At 41.8% G+C, this 27,473-nt stretch overlaps 1 protein-coding gene across 2 annotated transcripts in view; it reads left to right on the top strand.

The window, feature by feature from the left end:
- LOC125460411 (coatomer subunit gamma-1) overlaps window positions 1-27,473 on the top strand; it is a 72,968-nt gene that overhangs the window by 15,272 nt on the left and 30,223 nt on the right. For both annotated transcript variants that reach the window (XM_048547875.2, XM_048547874.2), the window contains exons 4-11: window positions 3,621-3,692; window positions 9,032-9,111; window positions 10,944-11,019; window positions 13,690-13,782; window positions 14,072-14,158; window positions 14,987-15,144; window positions 21,725-21,858; window positions 22,724-22,791. In XM_048547875.2, coding sequence (XP_048403832.1) covers window positions 3,621-3,692; window positions 9,032-9,111; window positions 10,944-11,019; window positions 13,690-13,782; window positions 14,072-14,158; window positions 14,987-15,144; window positions 21,725-21,858; window positions 22,724-22,791 — 768 coding nt within the window. The remainder of the gene's footprint in view (window positions 1-3,620; window positions 3,693-9,031; window positions 9,112-10,943; window positions 11,020-13,689; window positions 13,783-14,071; window positions 14,159-14,986; window positions 15,145-21,724; window positions 21,859-22,723; window positions 22,792-27,473) is intronic.

The following is a 27,473-nucleotide window of genomic DNA, read 5'->3' as shown; positions in this document are numbered from 1 at the left end:
CTTTCCAGGGTCTGTTTGTAAATTTCGCTAAAGTAGGTAATGCGGTGCTTAACTTTTTTTGCAAATCATATTGTGAGAATGGAAAATGTAAACATTATAAAATATGTTATAGAGTTATAATAGTTAGTGAGGCATTTCAATAACATAAATGTTGTGTAAAGATCAATTGTTCAGTTAACAAGGGTGCTGGTAAATGGGGGGAAAATGAACTGCTTAAAGGAGAGCACTTGCAGGATGGTGGCGAAAGAGTGGCGAGTGACGTTTGACCAATTGGAAACCTTTCAAAGAGTTGAAATAAAGGACTGGGTGATCTTTGCTGTGTGATTATACAAATTTTTGTTAGGTCTAGAGTCCGTTATGGGGATGGAAGGGAGTTTTAAAGGATAAATGTGGATGGCGAATGTGCTTCATTCACTCATCTACTCAAGACGCCCAACCCCCGGCCACCTGTCCTACCATCATAGAATCTCAGTTACTTCGTGAGTGTAAGCCTTTCACTTATATTATCAAATGGAGAGCTCCATATTTTGCATGCTTTGTGAAGAATGTCTGGGCATCCACAAGTTGAGTTCTGCTACCTTGTCCAATTGTCACAGCTAAACTTGAAGGAATATACCAGATTTATTTTTTCTGTGCCATTCATCCAGTACCAAAATCCCTTTTTGTATACTTCAGTGGTAAAAATCCAAGTTTATTCCAGTCTTTCTCAGTCTTAGACCAATCTTATTGTTATACTGCAGAGTCTTACTTGCCTCTTATATCTGATGATCAAAACTGGCCTCCATAACTGAGGTATAGAATGACCTTCCATATCACAACTGTTCTGGTATCATCTGGTATCACCAATTATTACAGCACAGAAGCTCACCATTTTGCCGTATACCCCTCAGAATAATTCAGTGTCCTATTCAATTTACTGATTGCTGTACCTCTTGATTGTAACATTTGGACATATAAACTACTAGTGTACTTGACTGTTGTGATTAGAGATGTGTGATTGAAAAAATATGCAAATATACCTTCCCTTTAGGAGCGGTTATGCTTTTCAAATTGTTTCTGATGTATTACTGACTTCTGGACAACAGATGGTGCTGGTGCTTCATGAATAGACTTGTATTTTCTGTTAGTTCTAAGACGTTAGCCTTGAAACTACAGCATGTGCATAGTGGGAGATTTTTAAATTAATTGTTCCTAATAAAACATCCTCAACAGCTGGCTATAAACTAACAACAAGTTATAAAAATGACATTATTTGGATTTTCATAAACAAAAGGAAGTAAAATTCTTAAGAGATAAAATGGTGTGAGGCTGGATGAACACAGCAGGCCAAGCAACAGCAGAGGAGCAGGAAAGCTGACGTTTCGGGTCGAGACCCTTCTGCAGATCATGACCCGAAACGTCAGCTTTCCTGCTCCTCTGACGCTGCTTGGTCTGCTGTGTTCATCCAACTTCACACCGTTTTATCTCAGATTCTCCAGCATCGGCAGTTCCTACTATCTCTGTAAAATTCTTAAGAGTAAGGTTAGGAGCTGTTTTTCTATTTATCCAGCAAATCTTCTTTCCACTTCCAATTTCTGTAATACTGCCATAGAGCATAGAATAGTACAGCACAGTACAGGCCCTTTGGCCCCTGATGTGCCGACCCATTTATCCTACGATGATCAATCTACCCTGCATACCCTAAATTTTGCTATCCTCCATGTGCCTATCCAAGAGTCGCTTAAGTGTCCCTAATGTATCTGACTCCACTACTACCACCGGCGATGCATTCCATCTGCCTACTGCTGTCCCTGTAAAGAACCTATCTCTGAAATCTCCCCTATACCTTCCTCCAATCACCTTAAAATTATGGCCCTTCATAATAGTCATTTCCGTCCTGGGAAAAAGTCTATGACTATCCACTGTATCTATGCCTCTCATCATCTTGTAAACCTCTATCAAGTCACCTCTCATTCTTGTTCATTCCAATGAAAAAAGCCCTAGCTCCCTCAAGCTTTCCTCATAAGACCTGCCGTCCAGTCCAGGCAGCATCCCAGTAAATCTCCTCTGCACCCTCTCTAAAGCTTCCACATCTTTCCTCTAATGAGCTGATCAGAACTTAACACAATGTTCCAAGTATGGTCTAATCAGAGTTTTATAGAGCTGCAGCATAACCTCACAGCTTTTAAACTAAATTTCCCTGCCAATGAAAGTCAACACACCATAAGCCTTCTTTTCAACCCTATCAACTTGGGTCACTACATTTAGGGATCTATGGACGTGGACCCCAAGATCCCTCTATTCCTCCACACTGCTAAAAATCCTACCATTAACCCTGTATTCTGCATTCAAATTTGACCTTCCAAAATGAATCACTTCACGCTTTTCTGGGCTGTATTCCTTCTGCCACTTCTTTGCCTAACTCTGCATCCCGTCAGTGTGCCGTTGCCACCCACAACAGCCCTCCACTCTGTCCACAACTCCACCAACATGGTGACAAACTAGCAGGTTTTATGCTGTTAACCGATGAGAGTTGTGATGAATCTTGCATTTTGTGAAACATCTGATTTCTTCGTATGATGGTTCCTTTAAATTCAGCATGGATCAAGTTTGAGAAATTTCTTTCACCAAGATACTAAACAGTGAACATATGACTTAAGTTGTGATGAAAAAGTGAGTTTTCGCAATCAAGAGCAAATAGGCAAGTGGGAGTCAGACTGTAGCTGAGTTTGGAGATGAAAATAAGACCATTTGTGTATAAAATCTTTCAATAGCAGAAGAAGCAACCTTTGTGGAACAGGGAATTTTTACCAGAGCCAAGTGGACTGTATAACCGGGTTTATTCAAGGGGTCAAGCAAAGGAGTCTCTGGAAATTCATGCTTGCAGGCCTGATGTGATTGGTGGGTGTGAGTATTGGTAACTGTGTGCTTAGCTAGTGATAATTTTGTGGGAATACTGTGGAGACTTTGCATTTCTAGTTCACTATATTCTGTGTGAAATATGCATTTTTGTGTGTGTATGATTTGGCACAAGCCTGAAGTAAGAAGTTTAGAAATTTGGAAAGAATCAAACCTTTAATTAATTTAGAACATAGAACATAGAACATAGAACAGTACAGCACAGAACAGGCCCTTCAGCCCACAATGTTGTGCCGACCATTGATCCTCATGGATGCACCCTCAAATTTCTGTGACCATATGCATGTCCAGCAGTCTCTTAAATGACCCCAATGACCTTGCTTCCACAACTGCTGCTGGCAACGCATTCCATGCTCTCACAACTCTTTGCTATAGAGAAGATGGTTTTGTTGGAAGAAGTTAAAAATAGTGACCCTAGGAGAATAAGGTCCCACTGAGCCAAACGTTTTGTTCATAAAGTTTGCTGAAGTTTGGAAACTCTTGATTAATGGGGACAAAGGGATTTCACAATGAGCTGAGATATGGTCCTAGTGAAGAACAAGGCTGAGTGAAAAGGCTCCTGAGATTAGTAAAAGAGGAGGTCTAGAGAATAACTTTGATGCTAAGGTCTGACATGTAAATGTTAAGTGTGGGAAAGCCATTTTGTAAAATGACCTTATATCTTGTGGAAAAGTATATATGGAACATGGAAGAAATAGAGTTCTTATATTATTCTTATACAGGGGGAGCATTTTGGCTCCATAGAGGCTACAGAGGCATTTTTCGCCATGACCAAGCTCTTCCAATCAAATGATGTAAGTATAGAATGTTTCCAATTTATGAATGCAATCCAACATGTTTGGTGTAATTTATAATATCTGACGCAGGAACATTTCCTGTACTTGCGTTTAGCTGTTTTATATTGTCCTGTATGGAGCTCCTGATTGAGTAGAAATTAAGTTATGAATGGATTTGAACAGAGCTTATTTGCAACCCAGGGACTACCTTTTATTAAAAACTCTGCCTTTTTTCATGACTGGGTTATTTATACCAATGTGTTCCAGCAAACAATGCTTGAACATAGAGTGTTTCATGCATGATTCGTTATCCGAGTTAACTCCACTACTAGTGACCAATTTGCAGCCTCCAGTACTCCACCTTAGTGTCCAAAGTGCCTACCTCAAGTACAGCGTGTTTTATTCTACTGTTTCCAACATCAAAACTTCCAAATACCCAACCTTACATTTTATAGAAGTCATTGTGAAAAAATTATTGTTCCCAAATTTAACTTTAAATTTTGGTTAGGTCCTGTAATGAAATTCAGAAGTCAATTGTTTGTGATCATGAAACTAAAGGGACGTCTCGGGGGCGTATATACTTTTCGTGTTGTTAAAATATATCAGTGGTAAGTAGGATCAAATGATTCTTGTGAAGTGGACCCTTACAAATACACTAAAGATTTATAAATAACACAACTTGTTAACTTACATGTCATTGTTATGATTTTTTTTCATGTTAATCCAATGCAACCATTGCTTGTAAGACTAGCATGTATTGTCATTGAGAAGGTAATGGTGACATGCTTTAATAAATGGGCACAGTCCATACATAGTAGGTATAAGATAGGGTAATGCATGGAAAAAAGATGATGAAACATTAGGTCCGATGATAAAGCCCCTCTTTCTTTCTCTGTCACTCTGTAATTTTGAAGTAAAGCATGTGACGATGGGACATTCTAGGGAAGAAATGACTTTGAACCTATCATTTCCAAAGCATTCTCGTGGGATTTTCAATGCCTGGTGTTGTAGACAAATTGATTGTTATCAAGTATCAAAATTGACATTATTGTCTAATGCAACCACTTGTATGGCAGACAGTGAATGAAATGTAGTCTTTTTCATCTAGCAACGCCTAGCCTTCATGCTTTTGTTTTAACCTCTGTGGCAGCATCTTACATGCATTAGAACCTTCTAGATGAACCACAGCTGCTGCTGGATGGAAGGGCTGCCATTTTGGCACTCTTGTCAAGAGAAGGCTGGGTTTGGTGCCAATAAGTGGGATCTGAGAGTGCAGACGCTGGATCAAAGCTGAAGGACTGTGTTGGTGAATGCCCTCCAGATACACCCTTCTGAGGATCTTATTGCAACCACCATCGTTTGATATTATCATATATCACTGGGACCTTGACAGGATTCATTGTAGACCATGTTGTGGAGAGGGAATAGAATCATGTCTACTGAGGGGTCTGTACCGCTGGGACTGTCTCCACCTGAACTGAGCTTGACCAATGTCCTACTGAAAAGATTTAATAGGCTGTTCAATGGGACTCTAAACTAGAAAGTTTGTGGTGGAGGGGGGTGTGCAAGTTAAGGGTAAAACTTACCTCAGTAGGAAACAAAGCAGCAGATTAACATCTGTACGGGTGGCTGCAACTACGTGGAAGAATATGAAAGAAATGACAGGAAAGGAGAACTCAGGAGACGTTAGTAAAGTCTCCAGCACAGACACAAATAGGACACTGTGTTTAGAAAGGGTTAGGAATCAAACTTCAAGCACACTGGATAAATGAATGTGAAGAAGAGCGGTCAATACATCACTGAAGGTGTTATATCAGTAGAAGGATTAAGGTAAATCAGCTTGTGGCACAGATCAAAATGAGCAGGTATCATACAGTGGGCATCGCAGAGGTGTGGTTGCCAGGGGATCAGGAGTGGGAGCTAAATATCCAAGGATATACAGCGTGTCAAAAAGATAGGCAGGTGGACAGAAGGGGTGGGGTTACCTTACTAGTAAGAAATTAAATTCATAGAATCCCGACAGTGTGGAAACAGGGCTCTTTAGCCCAACAAGTCCACACTGACCCTCGGTGCATGCACACCCTTGGACTGTGGGAGGAAACTGGAGTACCTGGAGGAAATCCACAAGAGACGTGGGGAGAATGTGCAAACTCCACACAGTCACCCAAGGTTGAAATCAAACCTGGGTCCCTGATGTTGTGAGGAAGCAGTGCTAACCACCTAGCCACCATGCTGCTCTTAAAAAAAATCAATAGTAAGCATAGAAGAAGGGCCAGAAGGTGTAAAATATGTGTGGGTAGAATTGAGGAACCTCAAAGGTAACAAAAAAACATAATTGGAGCATGATCGGAACATAAACAGGAGCCGTGGCACAAGATACACCAGGCGATAGATGTGTGTAAGAAAGGCAAAGTTGCAGTGATCATGGGGGTTTTCAATATGCACGTGACTGGGAAAATCAGGTTGCTAACGGATTGCAAGAAAAGGAATTTGTGGAATGTCTACGAGAGGGCTTTTTGGAGCAGCTTGTGTTAAAGCCCACAAGGGAACAGTCATTACTGAGTTTAGTGTTGTGCAATGAGGCAGACTCGATAAGAGAGCGTAAGGTGAAAGAACCCTTAGGAGGCAGTGATCATAGTATGATTGAATTTACTCTGATGTTTGAGAGGGAGAAGATAGAATCAGAGGCAACGGTATTACAACTGAATAAAGGCGACTACAAAGGCATGAGGGAGGAGCTGGGCAAATTGACTGGGAGAGAAGCCTAGCAGGAAAGACTGGATCAGCAATGGCAGGAGTTTCTATGAGTAATTCAGGAGACACAGTACAAGTTCATCCCTAGGTAAAAGAAGCATGGTACAGGGACAATGAGGCAACCATGGCTGACAAGGGAAATCAGGGGCAGCATAAAAGCAAAAGAAACAATATAATGTGGCAAAGAGCAGTGGGAAACCAGAGGACTGGGAACCTTACAAAAACCAACAGAGGGCAACCAAAAAAGGTGGAGGGAGAAGATTAAATATGAAGGTAAGCTAGCTAGTAATATGGTTGAAGACTGCAAGAATTTCTTTAGATATACAAAGGGTGAAAAAGAGGCAAAAGTGGATATTGGACCACTGGAATTTGACACTGGAGAGATAGTATTGGGGAAACAAGGAAGTGACTGAAGCCCTGAATAATTACTTCACATCAGTCTTCACGGTAGAAAACATGAATCTCCCAAAAATTTGAGAGAGACAAGTGGTAGACCTGAGTGTGATGGGCATCAGCAAGGAGAAGGTGCTAGAAAAACTGAATGGCCTGAAGGTGGAAAAATCACCTGGACCAGACGGATTACACCTCAGAGTTCTAAAAGAATTAGCTGTAGAGATAGTGGAGGTGTTAGTGGTGATCTTTCAGGAATTGCTAGAGTCAGGCTGGGTCCCAGAGAACTGGAAAATTGCTAACATGATATCCCTGTCTAAAATGGAACTAAGGCAAAAGATGGAAAATCATAGGCTGATTAGCTTAACTTCGGTCGTGGATAAGATTTTGGAGTCTGTTGTGAAGGATGCGATTTCTGAATACTTGGACATGCTTGATAAAAATAGGGCAAATTCAGCATGGCTTCATCAAGGGCTGGCCATGCATGACAGATCTTTCAGAAGCCTTTGAGGAAGTAATGACCAGATTAGACCAAGGAGAGCCAATGCATGTTACAATCTAGACTTCAAAAACCCTTTGATAAGGTGCTACACAGGAGGTTGCTGAGGAAGATAAGGGCCCTCTGTGTTAGAGGCAAGGTACTAGCATGGTTAGAGGATTGGTTCTCTGGCAGAAAGCAGAGAGTAGGGTTACAAGAGTCTTTCTCAGGATGGCAGCCAGTGTCAAGTGCTGTTGCACAAGGGTCAATGTTGGGACCACAACTTTCCACGTTAATGATCTAGATGAAAGAACTGAGGCCATTCTTGCTGTGTTTGCAGACAATACAAAGATAGGTAGAGAGACAGGTAATATCGAGGAGTTGGGGAAGCTGCAGAGGATTTGGACAGGCTAGGAGAGTGGGCAAAGAAGGCAGATAGATACAACATGGGAAAGAGTGAGGTCATGCATTTTGGTAAGAAGAATAAACGTATGGACTATTTTCTAAATGGGTAGAAAATTCAGAAAGCTGAAGTGTAAAGAGACTTGAGAGTTCTAGCCCAGGATCCCCTCAAGGTAAACTTGCAAATTGAATCAGTAGTTAGGATGGCAAATGCAATGTTGGCACTTAGTTGAGAGGACCTGAGTGTAAAAGCAGGGATAAAAACCAAAAAAAACTGCAGGTGCTGTAAATCAGGGAAGAAACAAAGTTGCTGGAAAAGCTCAACAGGCCTGGCAGCATCTGTGAAGAAAATATCAGAGTTAATGTTTCGGGTCCGGTGACCCTTCCTCAGAACAATAAAAGCATGCATGTACTTCTGAAGCTCTGTAACATGCTGGCCAGGCCACGTTTGGAGTATTGTGCACAGTTTTGAGCGCTATGTCTCAAAAGATGTACTGGCCCTCAAGTGGGTTTAGAGGAGGTTCGTGAGAATGGTTCTAGGAATGAAAAGTTTAACATTTGAGGAACGTTCAAGGACTCTGGATCAATACACAATGGCATTTAAAAGGATGAGGGGGGATGTAATTGAAACTTACAGAATACCGAACAGCCTGGAAAGAGTGGATGTTGGGAAAATGTTTCCATTGGTAGGAGAGGCTAGGTTCTGAGGACACAGCCTTAGAGTAAAGGGAAAACCTTTCAGAGTGGAGATAAGGAGAAACTTCAGCCAGAGAGCAGTAAATCTATGGAACTCACTGACTCGGAGGGCTGTGGAGGCTGGGTCATTGAGCATATTTAAGACAGACAGAGATAGATTGTTGATTGTCAAGGGGTTCAAGGGTTATGGGGAGAAAGTGGGAGAACAGAGTTGAGAAATTTATCAGCCATGATTGAATGGCAGGGCAGAGTCGATGGGCTAAATGGCCTAAATTCTGCTCCTGTCTCTTATGTCTTATGAAAATTGGTGACAAGCAGGGCAGTGATGTCTTGTTTTGGATTATGTTTCACTCAATAATTTTCATTCATTGTGCAATCTTATGATGTCAATTATTACTGTTGAGGTTGGCTTTATAGTCATTATGTTGGAATGACAAAGTGATTTATTGGATATGAATTGCACCTTAATATGCTAAATAAATGCAAACCTTGCCTTCATAGATTAATTTTTCTGAAACTGTTCAAGGAAGTCCTGGAACTGGTGACTAATTTTCATGTACAAATTTTCAAATAATTGAAAATTGTTGACATGGAACGTCATATGATTAACTTCTGTTTATACGTTTATCTGTATCAGCCCACCCTACGAAGGATGTGCTACTTGACAATCAAAGAGATGGCTAACATTGCTGAGGACGTCATCATTGTTACCAGCAGGTTAGTATTACAGGGAATCTATTAACAGGTGGTTAAAATACTTCAACTGTATTCCCTCCCAACTTGGCTGTTTGCCCACTCCGTCCCCAATTCTGTTTGTGTATATATTATGGTCTTGTAGGAGAATGTGGTTGAGAAGCATATCAGTCTTGATTGAATGGCAGAGCAAACTTAGAGCCAAGTGGCCTATTTCTGCTCCTATATCTTATGATCTTATGAATTAAAGTTGGTCACTGGACCTATGTTTCCTTTGTGCTGAAAGAGTAAGAGACTACAGTCTGTGATGCTTGGCAATGGCTCGTATGTATGAGGAGAGTGTTTATGGGATTGCCCTCTTGTCAACTTAGCTGTTTTTGACCTGTTTGTCTGCCAATCCCTCTCCTTGCTGACTTAGTATCCTGTATCAACACACTGTGGAGCTGGAGGAACACAGCAGGTCAGGCAGCATCAGAGGAATAGGAAAGTCAATGTTTCGGATCGGGACCTTCTATCAGAACTCCTGACCTGAAACGTCGACTTTCCTGTTCCTCTGATGCTGCCTGACCTCCTATGCTCCTCCAGCTCCACACTGTGTTGACTTTGACTCTGCAATTCTTGCTATCTCTGACTTGGTATCCTGTCCATTTACACCTTGCTTCAACATTTGGATGAGGTGCCAGAGTACGGGGCTCCTGCCAACAACAGTTTGTAATGCAGTCTGTAAAAGCTGTTGAAATAGCAACTTTAAGTCACAGGATTTCACTCAGTAAAATACAAGCATGAGAGGAATACCATATGCTGTAGAAGTTTGCCTGCAGGGTAATTTTGTTCCAGTGTCTTGTAATTTTGATTATATTACTGGTTTATGGGAAATAAATCAAACCAGAATGATTATAATACCAATTGCAGATAATACAATCTTCACAGGCAAGGGCTGTTAATAACATTTACTCTCCGTCACACAGGATACTGTTTCCACAGTAACACTGCTTTACATTTTTGAGTTAAAACAGTATATTTCTCCTGGCCCAATTAATTCAGCATATGTAAAGACCTTCTTGCAGCCCCCGAGCACCCTTTGGTCAAGACCATCTTTTCTTAGTTTTTCTTCATCTGCTCGTTGTAAATGACCAATGAATATGTTTTTGAAAATATTTGTGAGGAAGATTGTTGCCATCTGATCAAATATTTTTTGAAGTCTGATTTGATCATAAGAAATGAAAATTGAAAGTTAAGGAGCTGCAAAAATTGATCTTTCTTGGGAGGAGTGAGCCTGGGTTGGAGACGGTGCATTGAATGTCAATAGACAGCATTCGAGTTCCATCCATGTACTTGAGTTCATAGTCTTGGCTGATATACTGGTGTAGAACCAAGGCACTGTTTAGTGGATGACACTGGCTTTTGGATGAGAGGTTTGGAGGGCCTGGACTGCTCTCCGGTGGGGATAAAAGATCCCGCTACTTAGAGGAGGAGCAGGGGAGTTTTCACTGTGTCTTAGACAATATTTATACTTGTAGCAGCATTGCTGTTTGTGGGATCTTACTGTGTCCAAATAATCTGCAGTGATGTTGTTACAACAGTGACAGTGACTATAAAATGATTTATTGACTTTAAAGAGCTCATATAAAATGCTGTGCAAATGCAATTCCCCCCCCCCCCCCCACCCAACCCCACCTTCTAAGTACTGTTTTAATAAACAGCACACAATGCAGGTACATGCGGTGTGACGGTTTAATTGGCCATTCAGCCCAAAAAGAAATACTGTTCATAGTTAAAGTTAAAAGGATTAATTTTTTTTTAATCTAGCAAAGTTTTGCTTCAATCATTATTCTGAATTTTGTTTTTCCCTTCAGCCTGACTAAAGACATGACTGGGAAAGAAGATAATTATCGGGGACCTGCTGTGAGAGCACTGTGTAAAATTACTGATGTAAGTACCATGCTGAAGAGGTGGACCTGCATGTGAACATAATTTATAGGATAGCAATGTTTGTTTTTTAATAACCAAGTTATAAAGCAAGTTTTGTTGACGAACACAATGTGTCATTCTATTTGAATCTTGGTTCCACAGCAGTAAGGACCCGAGATTGGAGATTGTCTGCCCAGTTTCCAGTAGAACTTGTTGGTGTTGCCCATAGATAATGGAATGACTGGGTTCTGCTGCTGAAATGGTTAAATTGGTATGGTGGAATTTGAAGCACTTTGTTGGGATACAGCAAGAGATTGCTTCACCGTGCATCTAACCTGCACTTTCCTGCTTAGGGAATGATGGGTTGATAGGATTTAATTATGAAAGGGATATGTTCTAGTTCCCAGTACTGAAATAACTGCCCATAGTTGTAAGCATTGAAAGTGCAATTGTCTCTATTCATTAGGCAGTTTTTTTTAGTCCTTTATTCACATGTATCCTGGCAACGTTTTGATTATATATTTGTCTGTCTGTGGCCTGTTGCACATGATTGATTTTCATTGCTCCACCTTTGGCTGGTATGTCTTTGGGTGATTGTCCCTGGGGTTTCCTCTCTAATACACTCTGCCTTTTGATATCTTCCTGACCCAGTATGTTTGATCAAAGGGACATTCTCCATTTGGAGTCAGAGAATGTCAGAAAGACTTGTGTTTTCATCTCCTGAGATTGGAGTTGCAGGACCACGAGTACCAAAATTATTTGTAATGTCTCGATACCACTCCAGGGTGAAACCAACAAACATGACAGATACCTGAAATCGTACTAATTTTGGTCACTTTATGCAACACCAGACACTTCGGCTATCAGGCTAACTGTTCATGATAAAGTTTCCACAGTAACAAACCCATAGGTCTATTTGGTCCATTCATCAGGGTAAAGCAACTACAGGAATGATTAAGCGGAGACAGTTTTTCATGCCTTTGTCAATATGCATTGATTATCTTTTTTAAACAGGGTCGGACACGTTTCTTCAATGTTTTTAAATGAGATTTCAAAAACATACTGATTTGAGAAAAATAAAGCTGTTGTAGTAAGCTACAAGTTGCCTTAACTGTATTTATAGTAAATAACATCTGCTTATGAGGTGGGGAAACCATAACAGAAGAACTGCTAAGGACATCTCACGATACGTCTGCATTAACTACATTGTTGTGAGAATGAAACTGACTAAAATTTTGTTTTTGAGTTGTTTCAAAGAGCTTCTTATTGCAACTGTGCACTTTTAATTTGGATGGTTAATTAAAACTCTTACAAACCAAGTCAGCTCCTTGCCCACTTCTTTTGCCAGCCCTTATTACTTCTGTAAAGATCTGTAAAAGCAAAAGTAGTTTGAAGTTAGAAAATCCGAAGACCTCTGCACTCTTCGTGCTGCCGACTTGAATCAAGCAGATGTGCCAAATGGCAGATTAAAAAAACAGACATCTTAAAAGCTGGATGTAGGGCATTGGGAAGTAAGCTGAAAAGTAGGACTCCAAAAGGTAATCATCTCATGTTTACTACCAGTGCCATGTGCAAGTCAGCGTAGAAATAGTAGACTGTGTCAGATGAATATGTGGCCGATGAGACGATGTGGGGGCGGTAGCTTTCAGATTTCTGCGGCGTTGAGACTTGTTCTGGGTGAGGAGGGGCCAGTACAAACAGGACAGGTTGTATCTTTGCAGTACTGGGACTAAGGTCCTCAGGAGAGAATTTGCTGGAATGATTGCGAAAGCTTTAAACTAAGATGATTGGAAAGAGGGCCTATGCACAGTGTCAGAGGAAGGGAAATCAAGGACAAGAGCAAAAGGCAGAATAAGAAAAGTGATAAGCAGAGAAACCATGGGCTAGAATCAAACAAGATCATAGTGAAAAATAATGGAGGCAGGCCATGTAATGGTAACAAAGCAAATCTTAAAACTTAGTGGCTTAATGCAATGAGTGTGTGCAATAGAGTCATAGAATTGCTAAAGTGTTGAAGCAGGCCATTTGGTCTGTCGAGTCCACGCTGACCTTCAAAACAGCATCCCACCCAGACCCAACCCCTACCCTATCCCTTTAACCCTGCATTTCCCATGGCTCATTCACCTAGCCTGCACATCCCTGGTCACGACGGGCAGTTTAACATGGCCAGTCTACCTAACCTGCACATCTGGACAGTGGGAGGAAACCCACACGGATATGGGGAGAATGTACAAAGCCCAGTGAGATGTACAAAGCGAGAGTGGAATCTAACTCCGATCTCTGGCACTGTAAGACAGCAGTGCTATCTACTGAGTCACTGGGCCACCCAATATAAGTGGTTAATTTGATCATGGAAGCAGATGTAAACAGGCATCACAACGCTGCGATTACCGAGGCATGGCTGCAGGTTGACCGGGAATGGGAAGAGAACATCCAATGGTAATAAGTTTTTCAGCAGGATAGACAAAAAAGAAAAGGCAGTGCAGTTGCTTTACTAGTTAAGGAGGAAATTAACGCAATAGTAAGGAAGGTTATTAGCTCTCTCAGTGTGGAGTCAGTATGGGTAGGCCTAAGAAACACCCAGGAACGTTAGTTGGGCTCGTCTGTCCCGTCATTGTTTAAAATGGTGACCTTCTGTGAAGGTGCTACTTGCGATCTCTCTCACTCACTCTACTGTATGATTCCTGACAGGGCACCATGCTGCAAGCCATCGAGCGATACATGAAACAGGCAATCGTGGACAAAGTGCCCAGTGTCTCCAGCTCAGCATTGCTTTCCTCCTTGGTGAGCCTTGTTGTTTGTTGCAAAATACACTATAGTAACTTGTATAGGAATAATGCTAGCTTATCTGATATTGGTGTTTCTTACATAGACTCTCTCCATTTCTTATTCATCTTCCCAATAATTCATTGCTCTGATTTTGTATGATGGCACTTTATGAAGGGATGACATTTGTCTTTTCAACTTGGGATTTCCTCCATGTGCTCCTTTGGGATTTTGCAATTCAACTGTAAATATCATTGGATGGATATGTTGGGAGAGGATATTATTAATCCACCTTTGTGTCCTGTAGCACTTGCTCAAGACTGGCTTTGATGTGGTGAAGCGCTGGGTGAATGAAGCGCAAGAGGCGGCCTCTAGTGACAACATTATGGTGCAGGTAAATTGAATGCTGGCACAATCAAATCAAAACAAACACTTCACTGATAACTTAGTGGGTATGTACACCACCCAGTGCACTTGGCTCAAGATTGAATCTGTACTTCTGCACTGAATTAGCCTATTGTGTTGACTGTAGGAGATTAGAAGCAAGTAAGTGATTTAGAAATCACCACTTGGTCTGCAGCTTGGGGTATTAGGCCCAATGCTGAGCAGCAAATGTTAGGAAGGATATCCAATTTTTGGAGGGAATGTGCTGGAGATTTGCTAGAATGTTATTAGATAAAAGAAGCTCATTCTACTTACAGAAGGTCAGTGGGTGATTGAGTAGTCGTGTTGAAAATTATGGATGGATTTGATAGAGTGCTGAAAGAAAATCGAAAGTATTATGAATGCTAGAAATCTGAAACAAAAACAGAAATTGTTGGAAAAGCTCAGCAGGTCTGGCAGCATCTGTGGAGAGAAATCAGAGTCAACGTTTCAGGTCAAATGAAGTGTCTGTTCTGAAGAAGGGTCACTGGACCCAAACCACTAACTCTGTTTCTCTCTCCACAGATACTGCCAGACCCTCTGAGCTTTTCCAACGTTTCTGTTTTTGTTTCAAATTTAGTGCTGCACCGTCAGGCATACTGCTTTTTACTTAAGATGGTAAACTACTGGTGTCTACCTATTCAAAAAAAAATCCCCATTTTAACAGATTTTACCAGTGTTCTAGACAATATTCTCTTAATAAATTGTGACTATAAAGAGCTTATTAACTTTTCCACATCTGCATGCTGGTTTCTGTACTTCCTCCAATACAATGTGTGACTGCACTTCTCTCTTTCAGTATCATGCTCTGGGCCTACTGTACCACATCAGGAAAAATGACCGCCTTGCAGTTAACAAGATGGTGTCAAAGTTCTCACGCCAGGGCCTCAAGTCACCGTTTGCCTATTGCATGATGATCCGCATTGCCAGTAAACTGTTGGAGGAGGACGACAACAAGTGAGTCCTTTTCAAGGTCAAATGAACCATGTTCTTCTGTTGTACCATTGAAATTTGTGACAAGGCCTCCCACACTCAATAATATAATGAGTGGGAAGTCTTCTGCCTGCAAAGAACATGTATGAAATGAGTTTAGACAGTCTCAATGCAAAGGAATACATATAATTGACAGCAGGCCATTCAGCCCAACTGGGCTATGAAACGGCATAAATGCGAGGTATTGCATTTTTGAAAAACAAACAAGGGCTGGACTTGTACAATTGAAAATAGGACGTTGGGGAGTGTTGTAGAACAGAGACACCTAGGAGTTCAAATATATAATTATTTGAAGTTTGCGTCAATGATAGGTTGGTTAATGTGGCGTTTAGCATGCTTACCTTCATTGCTCACACCTTTGAATATAGGAGTTGGGATGTCATGTTGAGGTCGTGCAGGGCATTGGGTGTGGCCTCCTCTGGGGTTCTGTGTCCAGTTCTGGTCACCCTGTTATAGAAAGGTTAATTTTAAGTGGAAAGGATTCAGGAAAGATTTACCGGCAGTTGCTGGGTATAGAGGGTTTGAGTTATAGGGACAAGCTGGATAGGCCGGGACATTTTTCACTGGAGTGTGGGGGGTTGAGGGGTGACTTTACAGAGGCTTATAAAATCATGAGGTGTATCGATAAGGTGAATGGCAGGTGCCTTTTCCTTAGGGTGGGGAATTTCAAGACAAGGGGGCATATTTTTAAGGTGAGAGGAGAAAGATTTAATAGAAGACATGACGGGCAACTTTTTTTTACAGCATAGTTCATGTATGGAATGAACTTCCAGAGGAAGTAGTGAATGCAGGTACAGTTACAATGTTTATAAGACATTTGGATAAGTACATGAATAGGAAAGGTTAGGAAGGATAAAGGCCAAGTGCAGGCAGGTAGGGGTCTAGTTCGGTTTGGGATTACGGCTGGCGTGGACTGGTTGGATTGAAGTGTCAGTTTCTGTACTGTATGACTCTTTGACTCTGTGTTTGCCCCACAAGCAGTTTCTCCTGGTTCCTTATCATCTCATCCTATCAGGAGATCCCGCTATTACCATCTCTCTTGTATGTGTTTTGCAGTCCCTTTAATAATGCAGTACCATTTGCTTTAACCTTTCTTTGTGGTGGTATGTTCTATATTTTAACCACTCTGGATAAAGAATGCTTGTCCCATTGTGGACTGTACAAAATTATCCTCAATTCATGTTTGATTGAACATTTCACTCAGAGATGCCACCTGAAAGCTGATAGGAGAACTAGAAAAATAATGGTATTGAAACAAAAAAATCATTGGTGTTGTTCAGATCGCTGGCAAACCTAATATTTATTGGCGATCTGTTGCTTTGAGTTACTGTTGGACTGTGTTCCTTGAAACTGCTAAAAATGAGATGGAGTACATCTTGAAGTTGCACTAGGGCCACCATAGAGAAGACTAAGCTCTACAGCTAGTCACATTCGACATACAGCTGCAGCTGTACGAAACTCTGGTGCGGCCGCACCTTGGAGTATTGCGTTCAGTTCTGGTCACTGCATTATAAGAAGGATGTGGAAGCTTTGGAAAGGGTGCAGAGGAGATTTACTAGGATGTTAGTGAGTTTTGAGAAGATTTGTAGCTCAGGTTGAGGTTCTGGGTGTGAGTTTGCTCGCTGAGCTGGAAGGTTAGTTTTCAGACGTTTCGTCACCATCCTAGGTAACACCATCAGTGAGCCTCCGACGAAGCACTGGTGTTATGTCCCACTTTCTATTTACCTGGTTAGGTTTCCTTGGGTTGGTGATGTCATTTCCTGTTCTTTTTCTCAGGGGGTGGTAGATTGGCTCCAAATCAATGTGTTTGTTGATGGAGTTCCGGTTGGAATGCCATGCTTCTAGGAATTCTCATGCGTGTCTCTATTTGGCTTGTCCTAGGATGGATGTGTTGTCCCAATCAAAGTGGTGTCCTTCCTCATCTGTGTGTAAGGATACGAGTGATAGTGGGTCATGTTGTTTTGTGGCTAGTTGATGTTCATGTATCCTGGTGGCTAGCTTTCTGCCAGTTTGTCCAATGTAGTGTTTGTCGTAGTAGAGCGAACAGCCAATGGGGAACTTCAAACCAGCGTCTACAGGAAAACAACACATACGGACCAAGTACTGAACTACAGGAGCAACCATCCCAACACCCACAAACAAAGCTGCATTAGAACATTATTCCAACGAGCCACCACACACTGCAGCACAGAGGAACTACGCAGAGCAGAGGAAAATCACCTATACAGCGTATTCAAAAAGAATGGGTACCCTATGATCACAGTCCGCCGATTTCTCAGCAGCAAACCCAAACAAACAGACAAAATGGGCTCAGAAACCATAACCGCTGTCCCCTACATCAAAGACATTTCCGAAATGACTGCCAGACTACTCGGACCTCTTGGTATCAGGGTAGCCCACAAACCCATCAACATGCTAAAACAGCAGCTAATGAACTTAAAAGACCGTATACAGACAACAAGCACAACGAACGTCATCTACAAAATACCTTGCAAGAACTGTGACAAACACTACATTGGACAAACAGGCAGAAAGCTAGCCACCAGTATACATGAACGTCAACTAGCCACAAAACAACATGACCCACTATCACTAGTATCCTTACATACAGATGAGGAAGGACACCACTTTGATTGGGACAACACATCCATCCTAGGACAAGCCAAACAGAAACACGCACGAGAATGCCTAGAAGCATGGCATTCCAACCGGAACTCCATCAACAAACACATTGATTTGGAGCCAATCTATCACCCCCTGAGAAAAAGAACAGGAAATGACATCACCAACGCAGGAAATGACATCACCAACCCAAGGAAACCTAATCAGATAAATAGAAAGTGGGACATAACACCAGCGCTTCGTTGGAGGCTCACTGATGATGTTACCTAGAATGGTGACGAAACGTCTGAAAACGAACCTTCTCATTAGGATGTTGCCTGGTATGGAGGGAAGGTCTTACGAGGAAAGGCTGAGGGACTTGAGGCTGTTTTCGTTAGAGAGAAGAAGGTTGAGAGGTGACTTAATTGAGACACATAAGATAATCAGAGGGTTAGATAGGGTGGATAGGGAGAGCCTTTTTTCTAGGATGGTGATGGTGAGCACGAGGGGGCATAGCTTTAATTGAGGGGTGAAAGATATAGGACAGATGTCAGAGGTAGTTTCTTTACTCAGAGTAGTAAGGGAATGGAACGCTTTGCCTGCAACAGGAGTAGATTCGCCAACTTTAAGTACATTTAAGTCGTCATTGGGCAAGCATATGGATGTACATGGAATTGTGTAGGTTAGATGGGCTTCAGATTGGTATGACAGGTCGGCACAACATTGAGGGCCGAAGGGCCTGTACTGTGCTGTAATGTTCTATGTTCTATAATGTGGGAAAACTTGTTTGTGACACTTATGGTCTTAAGTTAAAAAATATCATTGTTCAGGCTCTAACTTAATTGCAAAATGCTTCAAAAAGATAATCAAGATTCCTAAACACTCTGTTTGCTGGGATCCAGGGGATAATGTTAACGTCACTGGCCTAGTAATCCAGAGACCCAGGCTGATGCTCTGAAAACATATGTTCAAATGGAGAAATTTGAATTCAGCTACTAAACATGGAAATGGAAACTTGTCTAGCAGTGATCACGAGATCATTGTCAATTATTGTAAAAACCCATCAGGTTTATTAATATCATTTAGGGAAAGATGCCATTTTTACCAGGTCTTGCCCACTTAACCCATTTGTGAGTCAACCACTGCAATGGCTTAGCAAAGCCTCTTAAAAGGACCTACACCACATGGACTGCACTGCTTCAAGAAGGCAACTTACCACCACCATCTCGAGAGCAGTTATGATTGGGCTTATTTTGTGAAAGCTATATCCTATAAATGAATAACGTAAACCGTAGGATGATTTGCACACTGCCGGAGTTGGAATGATTTCTCTTGGGCATGCCTTTTCACTGTAGCCTAAGAATAGGAATAGACCATTCAAGCTGTTGAGTCTGTTTCACCAATGATTGAGATCATTGTTGATCCATATTTAAGCACTGCTTACCACCGTGGCTCCATATCCTTTGGCACGGTAGTGTAGAGAAGAAAATCTTTTGATTTTGGATTTTATGTGATCGACTCGTGGACTTTGTATTTTTCTGTGGAGCAAAGAAGGAGTGGAGTCAGATACGTGAGAGACCTTTAAGCGACCCTTGGGTAGGCACATGGAGAATAGTAAAATGTAGGGTATGCAGGGTAGATTGATCTTAGTGGGATAATAGGTCAGCGTAACATCGTGGGCCGAAGGTCTGTGCTGTACTGTTCTATGTTCTATGAATTTCATGTTTCTATGGCTCTTTGTGTAAAAGTGTTTCCCTTCTTCCCTTCTGATTAGCCTGGGTCTGGTTTTAAGTTGGTGTGCTCCTGTTTTAAACTCCTCCACATGTTCATTTCTTTTATCCAACACACACCAACCAAAGGGGCCTCGGAGGGTTTTGTGGTCTGTTCTGGGTTAATGCACTCGTCTGTCCCTGTCACTGGAAAAACCAGCCAGCCATCTTACAGCTAATTCCTGGCGAGTGCCAAATCCGACTTGGCTTTGAGCTGCTCCATATTTGGAAAACCTGCCGATACTGACTGTCTTGGTTCACGTACAGATAACATTGGGCTTGCGTGGAGGAGGGGAAAGAAATTAATTAAAGGAAAAACTAAAACAAAATCTGCAGAAGAATTGCAGTTTTAACATGTCAAATTGGATTCTTAACGATGATCCTTGGATAAAATAAGTCGCAATTCCTGATTGGCAGGTAGAAATGCATATGCAATTCTCCCTGCGAAAACACTCACTGGGGCTTCAACTCCAAAGGAACCTTTAGGCTATCATCCAAAATTTGCAGCTCCGAATCCTTCATCCATCCTGGTGCCCAAAATCCCTCAGGAGGCACAGCAAGCGTCCTCAGCAATCTGTCTTCCCCATTATTCAACACTTTATCTTTGCGAAACAGAGATTGTCACATGCAAACATACTTGGAAGAGGTGATGCGCTATGAAATCTAATAACTTACATTTTTCTGTTGTGTGAATATGTCGTGTGACTTAGAGCCATTTTGCCAAATTTTTGAAAATGTCATTTAGAACTGTAACTATTACACTGAAATATTAGTGACTTCGGTGCTTAGTATGCACTCCATTTTTCTTTTGTCTTCCAAACATCAGCGTTTTCCGCTGATGGTAAAAGGACTTTCCACTGGGAGAATTGCTTGGAGCATGGATTTCCTTGGTTTAATCTCTGCACTGTGCTGAATTGGCTGATCTTGGTCAGACACAAAGTTAGCACACATGGCAGCATATGATAGGAAGAAAACCTCAGAGTTCGCTAAAACCTCCAGAAGATGAGGGAAGAAATGATTGGGGGGCAAACCTACAACTTGTGTGTTCAAGCTAATTCTTGTCTGAAATGTAACCCAGGTTGAAAGAATATTGAACAGTTGACAAATAGGCATGACAGTTAAGTAAAATGAAGATCTGTTAGGCCTTTGCAAAAGTGCAGCACAGTATTCCAGCCTTTCTAGCACATTATGATCACTAGCGTCTAAGTTAGTTTTGCGAGTTAATGGTCTTGACTCAGTGATGTGGAACATGATTAAAAAATATCTGCAGAAAATTTACTGTTTTAATAGGTGTGACGCTGTCAAATTTTGATAAAAGCCATATATCGGTATCTTAGAGACACAGTTGGTAACGCTCGAGGCTTGTTACTTTTGGTATTGCCAATTGAAATATTTGATGTTCTGTGCGTTTATAAATGATGTTCAGGGCCATCTGTCCACTTCTCATGCTAGTGAGTCGAAAAGGAAAAGTCAAAGGAATGGAGAAAAAGTTGACTATCTTGCAGAGATCTGTGCTGTGGCTGGAGAGAATCGATCAGAGTAAATTTTCAACATGTTTTGTCATGAAAACTATTTGCTAGTGCTTTTCCTGCATCTGCTAGTGGAACATATGGAAGAGCTGCTATGTAGAACACTGGCTACTATGACAGGGAGAGTAAGATACAGTGCGTTAGCACCAGACACAGAGTGGCATGCTGTTGAGTAGCCACTCGTTCAGTGTGCAGTGAGCTGGCATAGACAGGAGTGCAGTATTCTGTAACTGAGTACACACGTGTACAATTGAATGAGTGTTTAGTCCAGACATCTGCACGCTACTTAGAGTTTTGTTTTCCAAAGAAATAGATCCAAATCCTGACCACCTTTATTGATACTTAAGAATTCTCGGAATCATTGTGGTTATTTATGTAAAGTGCTTTTGTTGAAAAAGCACAAGTGGTTGCGAGCTGAAACAGTCCTCACTCCTGGAGTGTATGCTGCATGTGGTGCTGCTACATTTTCCCGTAAAGGTTTATTTTAATTTTCCCAGTCGATGTTTGGGTTTGCCTGTGCTCTGCAGAAGTACAACTCTTTTTCTATTCTGGAATCCAAATTTGCATTTTTAAATTGCTGGACTTCTGAGAGAAGGGTTTGTTGAACCAACAGGGTATTAATTGGTTGCTTTGTTGTTCACTCAGCCGTGACAATCCTCTATTTGACTTCATTGAGAACTGCATGAGGAACAAGCATGAGATGGTTGTCTATGAAGCAGCCTCTGCCATTGTCAACTTGCCAAACTGTACAGCCAAAGAACTGGCTCCTGCTGTGTCTGGTAAGTGTGTGAAAGCAAAGAAAATTGGTTTGAATAAATATTGTAAAGGTGGAAATGCTTTAAGAATAACTTCCGCGCTGGCTCAATGATTGAAATGTTGACCCGCTTAGTAAAGCTGAGAAGCTTACAGTCAGGAGGAAAATGAGGAGGCCTCTCAGTTGTTCACTCCATCAAAATGTACCTGAGAAAGCTAACCAAATAATTTGCGTCCTTTAGTGTGCCTATACAGCCAGTGATTCACTTTCTTGACAATAATAAGAATTTGTGTTTTAATGTGGCATAAAAATCATGATAGGTTCAACAAGCAGAAGTAAATTGTTTTTAAATGTTTTAGGATGGGTAATCAAAACCTCAATCAAGGAACCTTTAAGGAAAAACGGAAGTGCAGTGGCATTAGGGAAGGAATGCCAGCACCTGGGAGAGCTAAATGCATGGCTGCCAGCATTGACGCAAAGGGGTTGGAGGATGGACAAAAAGTCAAGAGTTGGAAGAGCATAGAGTTCTCGCAGGGTTGGGGGATACAATAGAAGCTAGGCAGAGCAAAACAATGGGCTAAGATATCTACAACCGTAAAGTATCACAGAAGTTGATAGCCCATTACCTGAAGAACAATGGGCAAATTCTGCATTGTACTATGCAAACTATCCCATATTGCTCTGTTTTTATTACTTTTTAAAAAAATTTCTTGGTTGCCTTACGAACGTTGGATTATTACATGTTACCGTCACACAACCCTACACAAACAATATGTGTGATAATGTTTAAGTTAAGTTTAGCAATATTTTGATGGCTTGTATGGCAGTGGGATGCATTAATTTTTGCTTTTTATGTGGTCTTTGATTCTGATCTTTTTTTCTCCCTGCAGTGCTACAGTTGTTCTGTAGTTCGCCTAAGGCAGCCCTGCGATATGCAGCAGTGAGGACACTCAATAAGGTAAGAGCAGATTTGAAGGGTGATGCTAGATGTTCGCGTTTTGGCATGAAAATTTTCTTTACGCTGCGTGGGTAGCACCAGTGATGGGAACCTGTAGTTGTGAAGACATACTGGATCAAAGGAGGCTAAACAGGAGATTTTTAAAAGAAAAATTTCTTTCAAATTAAGCAAACATTTCATTAATTGTTTCCTAGTATTTGAATTCAGTGATGTGGTGCTTGCTAAATAAAACATGAGAAAAAGTCTGTACACTGTGGGGTGCTGGGGTGCATAATGTTTACTACTGAGAAATTGAGGCAGAGATTGTTGCTTCTTTGTAATGGTAGAGTAGATAAATAATAGAATGGAATGGTCAAATATGGGAAATGAGGATGACAGTGAGATTAGATATCAATTGCTGTGACAAGCTGGTGGTCGTGGACTTTCTGAACTAAAGCCATCCCGAGTGGTTACTCCTATCATAGCTAATGATTAGTGTCATAAAACAATTTTCTGAAGTTATTAATTTCACACTCTACACTTTTCAGCAAGCATTTGTTTATTTTTGTAATGCGTTTCCCTAATTATGGCATTTTAAAGTCATTGAGGCACTTTGAGGCAGGCACTGCTGTAAAAATCACAGCCTTCAAATTGTGCAGTGCAAGCTGTCTGATAAACAAGCTCTGAGATAGTGTGGGTGTTGATTGAGGAATCTATATTGCTCCATGATATTGGGAACTGCCCCCCCCCCTCCAATATATCATGAATAGACAGGACCCCAGTTTAACACCTGAAGATATCACTGCCTCACTACTGCACTAAACTGTTGACCTGAAGGCAATGGGGTTTCACCCCTGTGCTTCTGATTTCTCTCAGCACTACACCCAAACATATTTTAGAAGAGTAGAATGATTATAAGATTTGGAAGAATAAGATTTGCTGTAGGAAGCTCGCAAAATGTCACCATGCTGTGGCACCATCTTGAAACATTTGAACAATGATTTTGTACAAAAATGCTAGTTAACTCAGGGAAATTAAAGAACTGGAAAAACTTTAACATCTGCAGAGGTTTATTCTTTGAAAAGTTTTTGACTTGGGTAGTTTTCCTCTTTATGCTGGCCTTATTAAAGTGAAGAATGTGGCAGCTCTGTACTTTGGAGACCTAAGTGGCAGAATTGAATTGAATGCTTTGTTCCAGTTATTCTCAAATAATTTTTTGGAACCTTCAGAAAAGTTGACAGGCCTGTCATGTTTGTATCTTTAATATTCAAATTCTTCTATCCCAGCAAAATTAAGTACGCTTTAAAATCTATATCATTGGCATGGGACATATTGCAGACATTGATCACCCTTTGCATTAACAAGTGTTGTCTTATATCTTAAAGGTAAACAGAAACATAAGGGAGGAGCTAGCCAGAGTTGATTCGAAGGGGAGCCTAGCAGAGAAGACAGTGGAGCAGCAATGGCAGGAATGTCTAGGAGTAATTTGGGAGGAGCGGCAGAAATTCATCCCAAGGAAGAAGAAACATACTAAGGGGATGACTAATAATGGAGGTCAGGGCAGCGCGGTGGCTCAGCGGTTAGCACTGCTGCCTCACAGCGCCAGAAACCTGGGTTCAAATCCATCTTTGGGTGACTGTCTGTGTGAAGTTTGCACATTCTCCCTGTGTCTGCGTGAGTTTCCTCTGGTCGCTCCGGTTTCCTCCCACAATCCAAAGATGTGCTGGCTGGGTGGATTGACTGTGCTAAATTGTCTGTAGTGTTCAGGGATATGTAGATTAGGGGGATGGGTCTGGGTGGGATGCTCTGAGAGTCAGTGTGGACTTGTTGGACCAAAGGGCCTGTTTCCACTCTCTAGGGATTCTGTGATAAAGCGTAGAAACAAAAGAAAAAGCACACAGTGTGGTGAAGATTAATGGAAAGCCTTTTAAAAACCAGCAGAGGACAATTAAAAAAGCAGTGAGGAGTGAGAAGATGAAGCACGAGGGTAAGAAAACTAGCAACATAAAAGAAGATTACGTGAGTGTTTTTAGTTATCTACAAGGTAAGAGTAGCAAGAGTGGACTGCTGAAAATGATGCTGGAGTAATTGTAATGGGCAACAAAGAAGTGGCAGAGGAACTGAATAGGTACTTTTGAATCAGTCTTCACGGTAGAAATCACCAGTAGCACACCAGAATTTCAAGAGAATTGAGGGGACGGGTGTGGGCGGGTCTGGGCAGAGGTGAGCATAGTGGTCATTAAGGAGAAAGTACTGGAGAAGCTAAAGTTTGAAGGTGGATAAATCACCCAGACCAGATCAACTGGCTCCAGAGTTCTCAAGGAGATAGCTGAGGAGGTGTTGAGGTGATCTTTCAGGAATCGTTATAGACATGGAAGGTCTCAGAGGACAGGAAAATGGCTAACATATCACCTCTGTTTAAGAAAGGAGGAGGGCCGAATGACAGGAAATTATAGGCAATTTTGTTTGATCTTGTTGAGACTATAGGATTAAGAATAAGATTGCGGAGTACTAGGAAGTGTGTGGTAACATAGGGCTGAGTCAGCACGACTTCATCAAGGGGAGGTCATGCCTGACAGATCTGTTAGAATTCTCGAGATAATGCGCAAGGTACTAGAGAAAGGTGAGCCAGTGGATGAGATATATTTGGATTTCCAGAAGAACTTTGATAAGGTGGCAGACAGGAGGCTGCTAAATAACACAAGATCCCATGGTGTTAGTGACAAGGTACTGGCATGGATAGAGGATTGGCTGAATGGGATAAAGTGGTCTTTTTCAGGGTAGCAGCCAGTGGCTAGTGGAGTTCTGCAGGGGACAGTATCAGAGCCACAGTTAACCACATTTTGCAATAGCGATCTCGGTGAAGAAACCAAGGGTATTGTTGCTAAGTTTGCAGATGACACTGATGTAGATGAGGGTCGAGCTGTGGATGTGGTGTATATGGACTTCAGTAAGGCATTTGATAAGGTTCCCCATGGTAGGCTCATTCAGAAGGTCAGGAGGAATGGGATACAGGGGAACTTAGCTGCTTGGATACAGAATTGGCTGGCCAACAGAAGACAGCGAGTGGTAGTAGAAGGAAAATATTCTGCCTGGAAGTCAGTGGTGAGTGGGGTTCCACAGGGCTCTGTCCTTGGGCGTCTACTGTTTGTAATTTTTATTAATGACTTGGATGAGGGGATTGAAGGATGGGTCAGCAAGTTTGCAGACGACACAAAGGTCGGAGGTGTCGTTGACAGTGTAGAGGGCTGTTGTAGGCTGCAGCGGGACATTGACAGGATGCAGAGATGGGCTGAGAGGTGGCAGATGGAGTTCAACCTGGATAAATGCGAGGTGATGCATTTTGGAAGGTCGAATTTGAAAGCTGAGTACAGGATTAAGGATAGGATTCTTGGCAGCGTGGAGGAACAGAGGGATCTTGGTGTGCAGATACATAGATCCCTTAAAATGGCCACCCAAGTGGACAGGGTTGTTAAGAAAGCATATGGTGTTTTGGCTTTCATTAACAGGGGGATTGAGTTTAAGAGTCGTGAGATCTTGTTGCAGCTCTATGAAACTTTGGTTAGACCGCACTTGGAATACTGCGTCCAGTTCTGGGCGCCCTATTATAGGAAAGATGTGGATGCTTTGGAGAGGGTTCAGAGGAGGTTTACCAGGATGCTGCCTGGACTGGAGGGCTTATCTTATGAAGAGAGGTTGACTGAGCTTGGTCTCTTTTCATTGGAGAAAAGGAGGAGGAGAGGGGACCTAATTGAGGTATACAAGATAATGAGAGGCATAGATAGAGTTGATAGCCAGAGACTATTTCCCAGGGCAGAAATGGCTAGCACGAGGGGTCATAGTTTTAAGCTGGTTGGTGGAAAGTATAGAGGGGATGTCAGAGGCAGGTTCTTTACGCAGAGAGTTGTGAGAGCATGGAATGCGTTGCCAGCAGCAGTTGTGGAAGCAAGGTCATTGGGGTCATTTAAGAGACTGCTGGACATGTATATGGTCACAGAAATTTGAGGGTGCATACATGAGGATCAATGGTCGGCACAACATTGTGGGCTGAAGGGCCTGTTCTGTGCTGTACTGTTCTATGTTCTATGTTCTATGTTCTGTGTTCTAGATGAGGGGATGGGTAGTGTTGAGGAGTTGGGAAGACTGTAGAAGGATTTGGACAAGCTAGGAGAGTGGGCAAAGGAGTGGTAGATGGAATACAATGCGGGAAAATGAGATTATGTACTTTCGTAAGAAGATTAAAGGCGTAGATTATTTTCTAAAGGGGGAAAGGCTTTGGAAATCTGAAGCACAAAGGGACTTGGGAGTACTAGTTCAGGATTCTTTTAAGGTTAATATGCTAGTTCACTTGACAGTTAGGAAGGCAAATGCAATGTTAGCATTTATTTCAAGAGGGCTAGAATGCAGGAGCAGAGATGTACTGCTGAGGCTGTATACGACTCTGGCCAGACTGCATCGAAATGAGCAGTTTTCGGCCCTGTATCTCGGGAAGTGTGTACTAATGTTGGAGGGGGTCCAGATGAGGTTTGCAAGAATAATTCCAGGACAAAGGGATTGTTAAATGAGGACTTTGGGTCTGTACTCAATGGCTTTTAAAAGGATGAGGATGGATCTGATTGAAACTCGGAATACTGAGAGACCTGGATAAAGTGGATGTGGACATGATGTTTCTTCTAGTAGGAGAGACTCAGGCCTGAGGGGAC

This window comes from Stegostoma tigrinum, chromosome 11 (genome assembly GCF_030684315.1).
Source record: "Stegostoma tigrinum isolate sSteTig4 chromosome 11, sSteTig4.hap1, whole genome shotgun sequence".
Lineage (NCBI taxonomy): Eukaryota > Metazoa > Chordata > Chondrichthyes > Orectolobiformes > Stegostomatidae > Stegostoma > Stegostoma tigrinum.
Note: the sequence above shows the minus strand (reverse complement) of the source record. Positions and strands in the feature narration are given on the sequence as shown.